The sequence below is a fragment of the Giraffa tippelskirchi genome, chromosome 11 (assembly GCF_054371585.1).
Source record: "Giraffa tippelskirchi isolate mGirTip1 chromosome 11, T2T-mGirTip1v1.2.pri, whole genome shotgun sequence".
NCBI classification, from domain to species: Eukaryota; Metazoa; Chordata; class Mammalia; order Artiodactyla; family Giraffidae; genus Giraffa; species Giraffa tippelskirchi.
This window is the reverse complement of record NC_137285.1, coordinates 94,084,701-94,100,320: the sequence shown is the minus strand read 5'-3', so window position 1 is coordinate 94,100,320 and position 15,620 is coordinate 94,084,701. Positions and strand designations below refer to the sequence as shown.

The following is a 15,620-nucleotide window of genomic DNA, read 5'->3' as shown; positions in this document are numbered from 1 at the left end:
TAGTTCTTCAGGCACTCTGTCATCTAATCCCTTGAATCTGTTTGTCACTTCCACTGTATAATTGTAAGGGATTTGATTTAGGTCATACCTGAATCATCTAGTGGTTTTCCCTACTTTCTTCAATTTCAGTCTGAATTTGGCAATAAGGAGTTCATGATCTGAGCTACAGTCAGCTCCTGGTCTTGTTTTTGCTGACTGTATACAGCTTATCCATATTCGACTGCAAAGAATACAATCAATTTGATCTTGGTATCGACCATCTGGTGATATCCACGTGTAGAGTTGTCTCTTGTGTTGTTGGAAGAGGGTGTTTGCTATGACCAGTGCATTCTCTTGGCCAACAAAATATATAACAACAATTCTATGTTCACCCTAATGTTGCATAAAAAGCATCTGACAAACTTCACCATCCATTTCTAATAAAAACAATAAATCAGCCAGAAATAGAATGAACTTCCTCAATCTGTTAAAAGCATTTACAAAAAAACCTATGGCTAACATCAGATATAATGGTAAAGGACTGAATGTTTTCCCTTCCTAAGCACAAGACAATGATGCCCATTCTCACTGCTGTTCAACATGCAGCGTAATCAAATAAGTAAAGGTAGTAACAACATACAGATTGGAAAGGAAGAAATGAAACCATTTTATTCACAAATACCATGATCAGCTACAGAGAAAATCCCAAAAAAAATCCAAAGAATCTCAAAAAACAGCCACAATAACTTAATAGGACAGTTTAGAATGACTGGTATACAAAAACTGTACTTCTATATTCTAGAAACAAAAAATGGAGACTGAAATTTTTAAAGTATCATTTGTGATAGCATTGAAAACTATAAAATAGTAAGAGATGAATCTAACAAAATATGTTTTAAGATGCACATGCTTAAAATTTTAAAATGCTAAAAGATACTAAAGAGGGCCTAAATAAATGGAAAGATATGCCGTATTCATGAATCAGAAGAGTGAGCACTGTTAAGATGTCAATTCTCCCCAAATAGATTTCTAGATTCAATGTAATCTGAATGAAGATACTGTACGACTTTTTGTAAAATCTTACTAGCTGATTCAAAAACTTATATGGAAATCCAATGGTCTAAAAAAATAGCCGAAACAAATTTTTAAAATATGAAGTTGGAAGACTAATACTGATCTGAGACTTACTATAAAGCTGTACTGACAATGGTGTTATTGCTGAAAGGACAGCTGTATAGAGCTGAAGCAAGTCAACATACAGACCTACAGAGACATGGTCAACTAATTTTCAACACAGAGTCAAGGTAACTAGAATGGAAAAAGTGCAGTAACTTCAAAAAGAGTTCTGGTTCAACTAGACAACTACACAGCAAGGAGGTAGGCAGTTGGCACCTCGGCTCTTACCTCACACCAGATACAAAAATTAAATTGAAATGAATGCTAGCCCTAAATTCAAGTGCTAAAACTATAAAACATCCAAAAGAAAACATAAGTGAAAATTTAAATCAATCTTTAAAAATCAGATTATTGATCAAGACATGAATACTAGAGTCAGAATACCTAGATGCAAACTCCAACTTTGCCAATAACTAACTATGCATCTCACTATTTTACTATCTCTATATCTCAGGTTTTTTCCTCTTACTTGTATAATGATAGAGTACCAACCTCACAGGGTTTATATACAAGGACCATATGAGATAATGCTTAGAAAATGCCTGATACATGTTAAATACTCAGTAAGCATGTTTGCTACTTTTTAAATTGCCATTTAGTTACTTAAAAAAACACCTATCCAAGTTTCATAGTTCAAAATTTAGTGTTCCCTATTGTGAATCTTAGAAATGTATAAAGAGTCAGAGTTCAGGTTCATTTTTCATTCAAAGGCTGTTTAAAGAAATGATCAAGAATAAGGAATACAAAATTAAAAGAAAAATAAGGGAAGGGCAGAGAAACATATTTACTATGCACCTTCAAGTATCCCAGGAAACAGGTGTTTTTATTCCTCCTAGAAGGTGCCTACTGAGAAACATGAAACTATTAGTAAACCTTCATAACTGGTCTTTAAATAGAAGTGCTGGCTTTCTATTTCAAATTATGGATTGGTGCCCAAAATGAAATGTCTCATTAAAAGTTTAGAGAGACTGAATTGTTGTAAGGCATATTTGTAATTATTTAAATCAGAAAGTAGTATGTTAAGAATCACAATGAAAGATCCTCACATCATAAACCACAGAACCCTATCACCTTACTTAATATTATAATCATGACTCTGGCTACTTTTAAGATATGCATCAGAAAGCCAATAAATGAGAAGATTATAGCTGTCAATCTCTTAAGAGTTCCCAAAGTTATGAAAAATGAGAATTCTTTAGCACCTATTCCATCTCTAAAGGTGGAGGTGGAAGGAGAGTTTACAGCAAATAAAGTCATTCTACAGATTTCTGCTGGTTATCTTCCCATACTTCCTCAAAGGCCAAAAGCAGCGTATTGTAAGAGTGGTAAGGAAATAACAGCCCCCTCACCCCCGATCCTCCATTGGAGGTAAGCTTACCTGCAGTGTTTTATTCTCTTTAAGATCCAACCCAAACACGTTGTGCCGCTTCACTTTAAAGAGGTCAGCATCGAGGCCATCGTCCTCCTCCTCGTCATCTCTGTCCAAGAACCGCACAGGGGCTTCCCTGTTCTGCAGCTCTTCACCGCCAGGGGCAGACCCAAGTGGAGACCCTTTTGCTCTTCTCAGTTGCTCCTCCATTTCTTCTTCATCTTCTTCCTCTTTTTCCTCATTATCACTAATGCCACTAGCCAGTCTGTAACCTGTCCCCTCTAGTCTTTTCCCACCTTTCTGAAGAATAGACATTTTTTCATTGAAGTAGGCTCTAAATTCTTCCACTTCATCATTGGTGAGGGAGGGAGCCCTTGGCTCAGTTACTTTATTACCTTCACTCACTACCAGTTCCTTGCTGGGTTGTTTTTGCATTCTCTGGAGAAATCTTATCCGTGGTGCCACAGCAAGACCAAGAGACCTTAAAATGAGCAAAGGAAAAGAGTTATCTCAACACACTGATGGTTGTGTTTATGAGTTTATTATGAAATGGTTCCTCAGGAGTTCAGATGTTTTTGAGCTTTTTTAAAAAAGAAAACGTTCTTATGAGATATAACTCCATCTTGACAGGTCAGGTGATCCAAAAGATAATGCATACTTGTCACGAAATATTGAAGATGCCTGCTTTCCATTAGGCGGTTAACATGATTAACAAAATAAAGAGCATGAGACCAGAAAAAAGCAACTACTAGATCTGTCTATTCCCAGTATAACTCTCTCAGCCTCAGTTTTCTCAAATATTAATACAAGACAAAAATATCTACCAGGCCTATCTCAGTTGTTGTAAATATATGATGCCCTAACTATATGAAAACACTTTGTAAAATATATTTTCATTTATATAAAAATATAAATACTAGAGCTCAGGGTGGAGGTGGGAGGGAGGCTCAAGAGGGAGCGGATACATGTATATATACAGCTGATTCACATTGTTGTACAGCAGAAAGTAACACAACAATGTAAAGCATTTATACTCCAATTAAAAATAAATAATATTAAAGCTGGAAAAGACATAGCCATGAAAGAACATATGTTCTCTGCAAGGAATGAATCCAAGTATTATCATCCTCTCTTTTAAGACATTTAACGTGGCATAATAACCTCTATAAAAAAGGGTATTTAAACCCAAAACCAAACAAAGAAAAAAAAAAATCTTATTTTCTCCTTCTAAAATCAAGACTTACCTTATGATTAGGTCTTTCTCAGCATCTAAGTTCCCACAGATGCATTGGAAATAAGCTTTTAATAAAAAGCTAACATTACAAAATGGATCCACTGCCTTTTTCCTAAGACATGATTCACAGAAACTGATGGGTGTAGTTGTAAAACCTGGATTCAGAAACAGAACTATTGAAGTTCAAACCCTGGCTCTGTCAGCTACTAGCTGTGTGATCAAGGACATAATTAAACCTCTCTATACCTCAGCTCTCTTACTTGCAAGAAGGCATGACAAGAGTACCTACATGATAAGACTGTTGTAAAAATGAGTTCATAGGTACAATGCATCTAAAATAGTGCCTAGCATGTATGCAGCCACTTCTGAGCACTTGTCATTACTACTGTCACAGGGATACAGTTAGGAGCACAAATTCAGTGTCCATCAGAAATTAAAACACCAACTGAAGCTGGACCAGGTTTCCCAGGTGGCACTGGTGGTAAAGAATTGCCTGCCAGTGCAGAAGACCTAAGAGATGTGGGTTCAATCCCTGGGTCAGGAAAATTCCCTGGAGGAGGGAAGCATTAAAGACTTGTGTCTCTCCTGTTTGCTAATATCTCAGCTATGTCAATGAGAAAACCAGGATAGAACGTCATGAACCACAAAAAATCAGCTAATAATCTAAACCATGAATCATATTCAGAAATAGTAAAATTAGTAACTGGTAAAGAGATAAATGAGCAAAAACATGTTTCCATGGCATCTGATTTGTTATCCATTACCTAAACAGAAAGTCAGTGACCTTACTTTGTTATCTAGCAAATTAAGTGGTTCTAAAATGTTATAACTGACAAATTACCTGTTATACTGAACTTGCAATCTAACATGAAGAATAGAAAATAGCAGCTCACCCAGATACAAGTTTTTATTAGACTCAACTTAAAGGTAAAGGCACTCAAATTCCTGGAAAGCAGCCCAAATACACAGACTTTGCTGTGAAAGTACATATTTCATTACAGATTAGATTTCAAGCTGACATTCAAAGTATGAGCAACCGCAAGGGTGCTTCTCTAGGATTTTGTCACTGCTTTTCCCACAGGTAGAACCCCATTGAAAAATGGACGCTCTTGAAAAGGTTAGCGGAAAATATTCTTCAAATACTAAGCCAAAACAAGACCAAGAGTTCCATTTTTGTATAATGGCAATTGCAATTACTAAAGACAGACATTTTACCATGGTAACTATGAGCACCTGTAAGAAACCCCAAGACACAAAGAATACCCAGGCAACAAGCAGCATGGGATACCAATCTAAAACAAGAGAAGAGCCAATGAAAAGACCTGCATCCAAAGCTTAAACAGTGCCGTGTATGGTCAACCAGGTCAGCTTTTTAGAAAACAAGACATTTAAAGATTTCAAAGAATGCCAGTCACCTGTTCTCCATCTCCTTGAAGACCAAACTACAGGAAACTGCCAGCCTAACTTTCAGGAATTTATACTCACAAATAAGAAATTTCTTTCTGATTGAAGTTCTTGACTGAACTGAACAGGCAACAAGTTTCCTACAGCTTATACAGTCTTTTTCTCTGCAAATCTTCAACAGATTCTTTTAAGGTAACAGAAGAGGTTTAAACTAGGATTCTCAGAACCAGGTTTCAAACGAATTCCCTCTAACTCTGAGGACTCACAATCAAAACTATAGTATGAATACTTACAGGGCATAGTCAGGTATAGGTAACTTGCTCACATCAAATATTTCTTTATCCTTCATCAGATACACTGAACGTATGTAGGAGACAAAACACTGTAAACAAAAAAGGTTGAGGTATATGACATAATAGTCAGAAATGGAAAATGAATTTTAACTGAGATAAAAGAAAGTAATCAAAGGAATAAATTCAACAGTACTGAAAACTCTCAAAAATAGCTGAGTATATATCTCCATTCCATAAAAACAAAAAAAATCTACCTTTTTAGAATTGTAATCTGAGAAAAGACTATAAAATTTGGTTTCATCAAGCCAACTGAACATAAAATATAAACTTCTCAAAAAGCTATTCTATAAGTTAAAATCATTCAGGCACATTAATGGGAAAAAATATAGGTTTGGGAATAATACAGTTGAAATCTGAATTCCACATCTTACAAGCTGAGCAAGTTTATTATTTCTCTATCAGTTTCCTCATCTATCAAGATAATATAAAAGTACCTTCTACTTTGAGTGTAATGAGAATTAAATGAGAAAAATGCATGTAGACTATTTGAGCAGTTCTTCTGAAATACATTAAATATCAGTGAATACCAGTTATTAATAATTATTACTAGAAAACATCCTTGTAATAAAACTGCTACAACAAAATAAAATTTTACTGTGCTTAAGCTTAATAAAATCATAAGAGGAAAAGTTTAGGGATAAACTTTTATAAAGTTTAACAAATTCTTTATTGAAATTTCAAGTAATTCATCATCATTATAATTTCAAGTAATTTGTCATTAACTTGCAGTATTTTCTTCTGTTTGTATTTAAACAAAAAAGTTAGCTATCTTTATGCCAAAAACCATTGCAACCTAAAAAGTAAACGTGGTCCTAAATGCTCTGTCAGTCTGAAAAACAAACAAGCAGTAAAAATGGTGAAATACATCAAAGCAGAAGTTTTCTTTTTTTATTTTAAAATTAAGCTTTGTAAAGTATATTTATTTCCCATCTCTTTATTTCCTAAACTTCACATTTTTTCTAACTTTACACTAATCCTTTCTTCAAACCATTTACACTAATCTCCAAACCATTTTCCCTGTCTCCATAAGCATTAAAATGAATAATCAAGGATAATTTTCCACCTACAATCACCCACAAGAAATCACCCCAGTTGTTTAGTGTTTTTGTTCTATCCAGATTATAATCAAAAGCTAGAAAATCACTTCTATGAAATCAGATAGCTTGCTGCAGCTGCCAACAGTTAGCCATTCTGCTAAACCATGCATGACACCCAATAAATCACATCATTTATTTCAATGTGCTTTTCTATAATCGTGTTCTAGAAGGCTCATTTGCTGTATGCAGAAACCACTGAAACAACATCCTTCCAGTTTTTCATATTTCCTGATTCATAACTGAATGAGCCAGGTATGCAGTAAGTCACAACATCAGAATTCATGTACACTCTCCATGTACACTATTTCCAAATGTACACACTATTTCCTAAGCTTCTAAAAGATCTAACTCCGAGCTTAGAGTATGCTGCTAGATGAGACATGCACATTAATGTTTTCATGCCCAAACATATGCCCAGAAGTTTAAAGAAAAATAATCTGTTTAAAGACTATTTTCATTAGATTTCAGGTGAAGTGAGTTACATAAGTTTGAATATATTTTATTTATATATTTTAGAACAAATTTCATGCTTTTATATTTTAGAATTAATTTCTCCTGATGGATCATGGAAGTTCTGAAGAAAATCAGACCTGGATTTAAATCTTAGGTCTATCACTTAATAGATACATCACCCTGGACAATTTTCAATTTTCTCAAGCTCCTATTTTCCCATCTACAAAATCAAATCCATTATCACCCACCTCACAGGTTGTTGGGAAGATTAAATAACAATACACATCCAACTGTCATATAGGCTCATGCCATGGCTAAGGGCCTATCACATACTAAGCATCTTAATTTAACTTTCATCATAAGCATAGTGATAAATAATTTGATAAAATAACCCAAGCGAACTTTTTAAGTGTAAGATCTTCTCTTTAAAATAAAACTTCTTTGCTTCGAATATCTATTTCAAAACCATTAACCCAAAAGATTAACTCCTGACTTTTTCTGCTCAGGCTCCTCTATCTAGTCTGAGGGTGGCCTTTCCATACCTCCTCTGTATTTTCTTCATCCCAATCTCTGAATCCCTGCTCTCTAACTCTTTGTTGATGTGTTATGGGAAATGCAGATATAGATTTCCTATGTAGAGTTCATAACTAAAATATAAGTAAAAGAGTGCTGAAAATGAAGAGCTTCATAACAGGGACTCAAATATTTGTCAATTCAAATACTAAACCGCTGTAAGCACAATGCAAAATAATTTCACATCTTCCTTTTCTAAAGAATCTACTGCTGGGTACTCTAAGAACAAAAACGTAAGTATAACCAACATTTTCCTGGGTATTTGCTAATCAAGAGGACTTATAAGTCCAAATAAGCAGTTTGGGAACATTACGTCACATTTATAGGTTAAAACCTCATTTCTGAAGACAATTTAGCAAGAATGCTATGCTTTCTGGAAATTTAACCTAACATTTTAATTTTACAGTCAAGAGAGTACAGTCAGAAGTTAATAACAACTTTACTGAAGAAACCAAGTTGATAACTTTATCAAGTAATCTTGTATACTTAATAATCATTAAGAGCATTTTTTATATGTCTGACAAAATTATGGACAAGTAATAGACATTTTTCCAAGTTACTATAAGAAATATGTAATTTTTGGACTTCCTTGGTAGTCATTGGTTAAAACTGTGAGCTTCCACCACAAGGGGCATAAGTCCAATCCCTGGTTGGGGAACTAAGATCCGGCATGTCACATGACACGGTCAAAAAAAAATTTTTTTAGAAAGAAAGAAATACGTAACTTTTTCAAAGTTAAAGAATAAGGTAAAGCTATCTTAAAAGTATACTACCTGAATATCTGAAGTAGCAGGAAATGATACAATTGAACTTTATTACATGCTCTAGTCCAAGGAAGGTATCCAATTCAAAAATAACTTACCCTTTGAGCTCTTTCTTTTAAATCTTGATCTTGAGCTAAAAATGATTCCAATTTTTTCTGAACATCTATAAGTTTTTCTGGATTGATTCTTTTATAACAAAAAGATAAAAGTTAAACTCAGACATCTCAATTTTAGAAACTGAAAATAGTATACATTATTTTCTATTTTCCTTGGTATTTTTAAAATCCATAACATTTTTTCTCATCTATGAACCAGATTAGATTGAAATTATACTAGACCTAAAGTTGACTCTGTATATTTCAAATAATGCAGAAAAATAAATAAAATCAGACATTTTCTCTAAACAACTCATGCTGAGTGAAAGATTAGGTTAACACCACAATTAGCAATGTTCCTCTTAAGTCTTTAAAGATAGAAAGTAGACTCTCATGGGAGGTGGATCATCAATGAAATGGAACAAATGGAAGCAAATGTCATTTTTTATAAGATTTCCATGTTCAGTCAAATTATCAAAAAAGCCAAATTCAAATAATAAACAAGTAGTCAAGGATATAAACACTGTTTTCCTTATCTGGAAAATAGGCATAATATAACAGAATTGTTACTTAAATTTGCCCAGGTTTAGAATGAAAATGATGGGAAAAAAATGAAATTCTTACAAGCATCTATTCTATATTTCACAAAGGAAACCCCATTTGTTTTCCCTGATTTTAGACTAAACAATTTTGTTCCTGAAAAGTTGCAGTGGTGATAGGTGGTGGCAGATGAGGTTTTTCTTTAATTACAGAAAATATCAAAATACACATAGGTAAAAAACTCACTCAGCCTCAACAATTACAAAGCTCACATCCGATCTTGTTTTATCTAAACCCTTACCCACTCCTCCACCAAATCTAACCACCCTCCAAGTTACTTTTCTCCAAATAAAGCCAGGATGTTTCATGGGCCCCAATATAAGTGAAAGTGAAAGTCGCTCAGTCGTGTCTGACTCTTTACAACCCCATGGACTCTACAGTCCGTGGAAATCTCCGGGCCAGAACACTGGAGTGGGTAGTCTTTCCCTTCTCCAGGGGATCTTCCCAACCCAGGGGTCGAACCCAGGTCTCCCGCGCTGCAGGCGGATTCTTTACCAGCTGAGCCACCAGGGAAGCCCTAGAATACTGGACTGGGTAGCCTATCTCTTCTCCAGCAGATCTTCCTGACCCAGAAATCAAACCAGGGCCACCTGCATTCCAGGCGGATTCTTTACCAACTGAGCTATCAGGGAAGCCAAAAAAAAACAAAAAAACCATGAAGTAGGTGGCAATGGCTTAACCGTATGTGTGTTGTCAGGCCCGAGAGGCTCTTCCATCCTAGTCAAGAGGAGTGGTAACCTCTCCTTTCATACAACACAATATAAATGAGAGTACAACCGATTCTGCTGACACTCAATCTAAACGTCTTCAATGACAGGATAGCACAATGCTCTGAAAAGGACAAACAATCCTAAAAATAAGTTCATCTAAGGGGTTTCATCCTTTCAACCATCAATGCCTCCTCATGCCAACACGGTCTTTTTTTCATCTTGTATTCTCCTCTGACCATATTCTAAAAGAGTTGTTAAAACAAACAAAAAGTCCAAAATCAGACAGCAGAGAAGATTAGAGGGAGGAAGGAATTAGGTGGACATAATTAGGTATAATAATTTCATGTCTTCATTTTTCTAACCATAACATCAAGACAGCAGGTCATTCTTACTTGATTTCCTTCACAGGCACTTTCTTCTGAAGAAGCTGCTGTACCATCCCTTTTTCTTCTGAGGGGAGCAAAATTAATAAAGCTTCACCATCCTCTTTGTACCTAAACAAAAAAACAAAATGTCTTCCACATTAATGCAATCTGCATTTTACATTTTAACAGCTTGATGAACAGGTAACAAGAAAGCAAGTTCACCAAATTAGTAAATATTAGGAATACCATGTTCTTTAACATCAGTAACAACAGAAAACTAGGCCTCTTGAACATCTTTTTCAAATATTCATCACTACTTACAACTCCTAGTGATTTTGTACTACAACTCCTAGTAAAGATACACAAAATGGTAATCTCAAAAGATTCTCTTAAGGGTTTGTATTATAAATATGAGGGGAAAATAAATTTTTATAGTTAATCAAATAAACTATTTACTGAGAAACTCTGTGCCAGGTATAAACTGGGAAGAACAAAAACAAGATGAATATCCCTGTCTTCAGTGATCTAAAAACACGGTTACCGGAAAAGACAAACATCCACAGAAGCAAGAGATCCAGAAAACAGCCCCAGAGCAGGAAGTGTGAAAGGACAGCCACTGGCAGTAAATGCCAAGAACTCAGAAGTGAAAGGAAGACACTTAAGATTAGCCAAAGAAAAAGAGAAATATGTCACAGCAAATGGAATTTGGGGTGCACCTTACAAATGTATAGAAAGGGAAAAGCTACAATTATCCAGAGGAAGAATGGCACGAACAAAGGAGTGGGAACCAGGAAATAAACATAAGAGTAAACTAAAGACAGCAGAAAGATGGCAATTTTTTAAAAGTTGAAGGATAAGAAATTCTTTTAACATTCTATACCCAAATTCAGAGATGGAGAGAGAATGTAAAAAGGCTCCCGACGTCTAGGCCAGAGCTGCAACAAAAGGGGTGAAGAGACATCTCAAGGATATCAAAAAGGCATCCAAAGAAGGTCTCAATCTTCAGACTGACTCAGAAGCAAAAACAGTAAGTCTAACCATCTACATCTATCTTATCTACCCATCCATGCATTCAGGGATAATCTAGGAGGATGAGTCACAAGCAAAGTCACAAAGGGGCCATATTCAAACGTTTGAAACTATACCTAACAGAATACACACATCAAAGGGTAAGGTTAAGGTGGATTACAACACTGAAATTTAGAAGAAAAAGATTCCCAAAGGAAAAACAAGTCCAAAGTCAAATCCCACAAAGCAAGTATTTTTTAATAAAGATTATCACTGGCTATTTTACATCACACACGTCTTTTCCCAGTAACAATGTAAGACACAAATTATCTCCCACATACCGACACCTAAAATTTTCCAGTAAGCTTTTATTTCAAAAAGAAAAGCGCTTTTAAAAAAGCATAAGAACATTTCCCTCATTTAAAAATGCTTATAAGAATAATCCTATTTACCCATGAGCTAGCTTTTATATTTCTGAAGCAATATCCAAGGCCCAAAGCTAAATATATGCATAAAGAGAAATAAATGTTCTTCATAAGACCTACATTTTAAAATTCTATATATTTAGACAGATTATTTTAAGAAACACTGTAGGCATACACACACACAAAAAAGCCCTGCATCTGAAATACAACAAAAAATCTCATTTTTACCATTAGTGTTAGTACCATGTTACATTTACATAACTCTTCAGAATTTATGATGAGTTTCATTTTACACTGACTTGCCAATCTTAAAAACAAGCAACCCTGAGCATTTGTCTCATGCATTGAACCTGGAATGGTGTTCTGTTTCACATATGATAATATACATATTTCAATGCTATTGTCCCAGAATGTCCCACCCTCACCTTCTCCCTCAGAGTCCATAAGACTGTTCTATGCATCTGTGTCTCTTATTCTGTCTTGCATATAGGGCTATCGTTACCATCTTTCAAATTCCATATATATGCATTAGTATACTGTATTGGTGTTTTTCTTTCTGGCTTACTTCACTCTGTATAATGGGCTCCAGTTTCATCCATCTCAATAGAACCGACTCAAATGCTCAGGGCTGGGGCAATGGGATGACCCAGAGGGATGGGATGGGGAGGGAGATGGGAGAGGGGTTCAGGATGGGGAACACATGTAAACCCATGGCTGATTCATGTCAATGTATGGCAAAAACCATATTGTAAAGTAATTAGCCCCCAACTAAAATAAATAAATTTATTAAAAAAAAAAAAAGAATAAAGTCACAGAGCAATCTGAGGAGCCAATTCAAAAAAAAAAACAAAAAACAAGCAACCAACAGAGGAAGCAAATAAAAAGTTCCTGAAAGGCCAAGAAGTTGGCCCAAATAAATAAGCAGCTGATGACTACATACTGGAGTAAACTTTCAATTCAATACTTTTTTTCAACTCTACCAGGATTCCCTCCACAAAGTATAATCCTCAATATATTGATCATGATTGCCTGATATCAGGAAACTTACCTCTACACACTACAAGGAAAACAAGTAAAAAACAAAAAATTGAAATGTTTTAAAAAATCTATATCTTTTATATAATTTTAACTCATTTAACACATATCTGAGTACTACAAATATTAGTGTATTCTCTTGACCATTAAACGAAATGTATGAATTTGCCTTTCATATCTAAAATACACCATACGTACCTAAAAGCTGATCACTAAATATTTGGTGAAAAAATGCAAACAAACCACTAGAAGCTGCACTAGCAGATGAAATACTGAATTTGGAGTCAAAAGAGCTGATTTCAAGTCCCAGCTCTACTATTCACTAGCTTTATAATCTTCAATAATTAGTCATTTCATCTCTACATTTGTATTTTCTTATTTATAAATTACAGTTTGAATTAGATGATCTTTATTCCTTCAGGACCTAAATTCTAGTATCAATATACTAGTCACTGTTCACAATATAAGGATGACCAAGAGGTGTAGAAATGGGGGCCACCGCTGGTCATACTCTGCTATTTCACAGTGCTTCTCTTTTTTGTCCCCTCCCTGCGTCTGCTTCTATCCTCCCTAGGTCTTACCTGTGGCAACAAGCCCCAAGAGTTCCTGTCACTGAGGGAAAACAGTGCAGTCAGCCATGCAGATGCAGACAGACAGTGTAAGAATCAGAGTTCAATTGTTCCTCCTGCACAACATGGTACAAAGGAGAGCTTATTCCAAGAAAAAGGGTATCTCTGAGTCACAGAATATCTAAAGACCTTACACTAGATTCAGAAAAGAAAAAAACAGACTGGGAAATATCCTGCAGCCTAAGTCATCTGCAGCCTAAGATCTCAGAAATACAAACAGGTATACCAAAGATGCTCAACAGTTTGACAAATGAGGTTCACCAAAAATAACTGGACCCCAAGCTAACATGCATTGCATGGAAAGCTTCCAGCAAACTGATTAAGTATAAGAATTTATGGAGTTCATTAAACTGTCAACTGTCCCCAGAAAAGAATTTTTAAAAAAAGACTAAAGTTTTAATTAATTAAAAAGAAAATGAAAACTCATAAAAGTGGTACTGATACTACTGAAAATTATACTTTCAGGAACCTGAGAGATATGATTAATCCCATTTTAAAAAAAAGAAACTGAGACGTTGATAACATAAGGTCCAAGGGTACACAGCTATCAGGAGACACAGCCATAGCTAAACCTAAATTTCTTGACTTTTAAGGATAGTGTTCAATCAACTATGGGATATTTGTCTCTCACAGTCCAAATAAAGAAGGTAAATTCATATATTTTAAGTCTATCCTCATGACCACAAATGGCAGCAAACAAATAGAAATATATACTTTCCTTCTCCAAGTACCTGACTTTCAAACATTCTAGAAGCTCTGCGAGGGAGCAGTGGCTACTAGACTATTAAATGAAAACAGCTAGTTTGGGGCACACTGGCAAGACCATGAGTTGTAGAGTCAGTAAGACCCAAGTATAAATACAGTCACAGTACTCCCAGACTGATCTTCAGTTCAGTTCTGCTGCTGCTGCTGCTAAGTCGCTTCAGTCGTGTCCGACTCTTTGCGACCCCATAGATGGCAGCCCACCAGACTCTGCCATCCCTGGGATTCTCCAGGCAAGAATGCTGGAGTAGGTTGCCATTTCCTTCTCTAATGCATGACAGTGAAAAGTGAAAGTGAAGTCGCTCAGTTGTGTCCAACTCTTCACGACCCCATGGACTGCAGCCTACCAGGCTCCTCCGTCCATGGGATTTTCCAGGCAAGAGTACTGGAGGGGGTTGCCATTGCCTTCTCCATCAGTTCAGTTCAGTCACTCAGTCATGTCCAACTCTTTGTGACCCCCATTTGAGTAAACCCTGGAGTTTCCTCAAACTCATGTCCATTGAGTCGGTGATGCCATCCAACCATCTCATCCTCTGTTGTCCCCTTCTCCTCCCGCCTTCAATCTTTCCCAGCATCGGAGTCTTTCCAAATGAGTCAGTTCTTCATATCAGGAAGCCGAAGTATTGGAGTTTCAGCTTCAGCATCAGTCCTTCCAATGAATATTCAGGACTGATTTCCTTTAGGATGGACTGGTTGGATCTCCTTGTAGTTCAAGGGACTCTCAAGAGTCTTCTCCACCACCACAGTTCAAAAGCATCAATTCTTCATGAGTGATCTGCAGACACATTTTTACCTCAGGATCTCTGAGAAACACTTTTCTAGTACAAAGAATTCTCTCATAAGGCAACTACAAAGGCTAAATGATTTCATTCATATTCACCCAGCTATGTGTTAGGAAGTGAATGGCTAAGCCACAACCCATTGTTCACTGTGGGGGTGCAGGAGAAGAGGGTAGGGAAGAAGCTATCCTGGCCAAAAAAACAAGGGATATAGTTGAATCTTCTCCTCATAAACATACTAATGACAAGCCTTCTGGGAAACAAAAAAGGTAAATCGCTAGAATGAGAGGCCTCATCTATGAGATGCTAATATGATACACTAGGTTTGTTTACAGTCTATGTATTGAAGAGGTAGGTCTCTGAAGTCGGCTTCATAACTACACCAATGGTCTGCCTGTGTGAGTGATAAACCTTATATTATCACTTAGACTCTGAGGTTAATCTGAGCCAGAGCACAACCTGATGTGTCAAGAATGCATCTGTGGAGAGTGAGGGAGGTCCCAGACCTCTTCCCACTTCACCTATACCTTGTGATTACCTTCGTACTTGAAATTACGTATCAGTGAAGCTTGATATTAGGTGTGGGAAGCAGCTTCTAAATTACTGGCTCCCAATACAGTAATATTACTGGGAGATTATCAATAACCTCAGAAATACAGATGACACCACCCTTATGGCAGAAAGCAAAAACCTAAAGGGCCTCCTGAAAGAAGGTGAGAGGAGAGTGAAAAAGCTAGCTTAAAACTCAACGTTTAAAAAACTAAGATCATGTCATCCAGTCCCAACACATCATGGCACATCAGATGTGGA

General features: G+C 36.0%; 1 protein-coding gene and 1 non-coding gene across 3 annotated transcripts in view; both read right to left on the bottom strand.

Moving 5' to 3' along the window:
• DDX10 (DEAD-box helicase 10) overlaps window positions 1-15,620 on the bottom strand; it is a 288,484-nt gene that overhangs the window by 227,184 nt on the left and 45,680 nt on the right. For both annotated transcript variants that reach the window (XM_081545393.1, XM_081545394.1), the window contains 4 exons: window positions 10,200-10,301; window positions 8,501-8,588; window positions 5,456-5,544; window positions 2,534-3,005 (listed from right to left, as the gene is read on the bottom strand). In XM_081545393.1, coding sequence (XP_081401519.1) covers window positions 2,534-3,005; window positions 5,456-5,544; window positions 8,501-8,588; window positions 10,200-10,301 — 751 coding nt within the window. The remainder of the gene's footprint in view (window positions 1-2,533; window positions 3,006-5,455; window positions 5,545-8,500; window positions 8,589-10,199; window positions 10,302-15,620) is intronic.
• Window positions 9,734-9,854, bottom strand: LOC145528090 (U6atac minor spliceosomal RNA). The gene has a single exon (XR_014070160.1). It is a non-coding gene; the product is annotated as a U6atac minor spliceosomal RNA (small nuclear RNA).